Genomic DNA, 1,028 nt, shown 5'->3' with positions numbered 1-1,028 from the left:
ACGGGCGAGGAGGGTGTCGCCGCCGGTCCGGGGAGGTCCCCGGGGTGTCACCGCCCCTTCAGAGAGGACCCCGAGCGCCACATGCACCTCGGCGGCGGCCGCGCTCACGAGGTTTTAAACACGCGGCAAAACGGGCTGATGCGACCGGGGTGGCGAGTGGGGAAGAGAGTCAGCTGACTGACCGCGGGCGCGTCCATCCGCGGGGCGCGTCCATCCATCCGCGGGGCTGCGGGCAAGGACCTTGGGCGTCGGGGCGGCCGCGGGGAGTCACCGGGCCGTGAAGCGGCTCGAAGCGCGGAAAGGCGCCGACGCCGGCAGAGTCGCACCGGGAACGCGCTGCGGACACCCGCTCACCTGTTCCTTTCCGTACGTTTTCACGTTTTCCTATGTCCCCCACCTTGGAATTATCGTAACCTCAACGGAAGATGCTTATCACAGAGGTCAGCCACCCCCAAGATCGACCATTCCCGGGATCCAGCCCCGGAGTCCCCCCCATCCGGCCGGCGTCGCCTCCCAGCCAAGAGCCGCCCTCTGCACCCCCTCTGCACCCCCTCCGCACGTACCCCTGGCCTGAGCTCCTGGGCGGACCCACCGGGGTCCCCGTGCACATCCGCTCCCACCGTGGCGTTGGGCGCCGCCAGCCGCTGCGTGCCGTTCACCATGGCGACGATGGCGATGCTGAGCCCGACGCGCTGCGTTATCAGGGCCAGGTTGGAGAGGTGCATGACCACGGCCAGTCCGCAGCGCAGCGAGCAGAAGCCGGGACCTGCAAAGGAAGAACGTCCGTGAGACCGCAGGTTCCCAAGCTCAGGCGACAGAGCCAGCTACTTGACAAGGAAGTCCCGGCGGGAATCCAGGCACCGGCTGGGGCTTTGTTTCAAGTGACTTTCTCAGGACTCAGCCCGGTCCTTACGTCCCAGGATTCAGTGCTCCTTCGGCTTAATTAATTTCTGATGGTGACTCAGGGGGCCTCCCGAGGAAGAAGGGACAGGCAACAGGCTGAGAGGCGGGAGCTGCTGCCACGTCAC

General features: G+C 66.7%; 1 protein-coding gene across 1 annotated transcript in view; it reads right to left on the bottom strand.

Moving 5' to 3' along the window:
- The window catches only part of LOC105310101 (sodium-dependent phosphate transport protein 3-like), an 11,030-nt gene that overhangs the window by 9,054 nt on the left and 948 nt on the right, over positions 1–1,028 (bottom strand). The window contains exons 2-3 of the mRNA XM_011386314.2: positions 593–766; positions 272–414 (exon numbers count right to left, since the gene is read on the bottom strand). Coding sequence (XP_011384616.1) covers positions 272–414; positions 593–766 — 317 coding nt within the window. The remainder of the gene's footprint in view (positions 1–271; positions 415–592; positions 767–1,028) is intronic.

The sequence above is a fragment of the Pteropus vampyrus genome, unplaced genomic scaffold (assembly GCF_000151845.1).
Source record: "Pteropus vampyrus isolate Shadow unplaced genomic scaffold, Pvam_2.0 Scaffold1097, whole genome shotgun sequence".
Lineage (NCBI taxonomy): Eukaryota > Metazoa > Chordata > Mammalia > Chiroptera > Pteropodidae > Pteropus > Pteropus vampyrus.
This window is presented reverse-complemented; position numbering and strand designations above follow the sequence as displayed.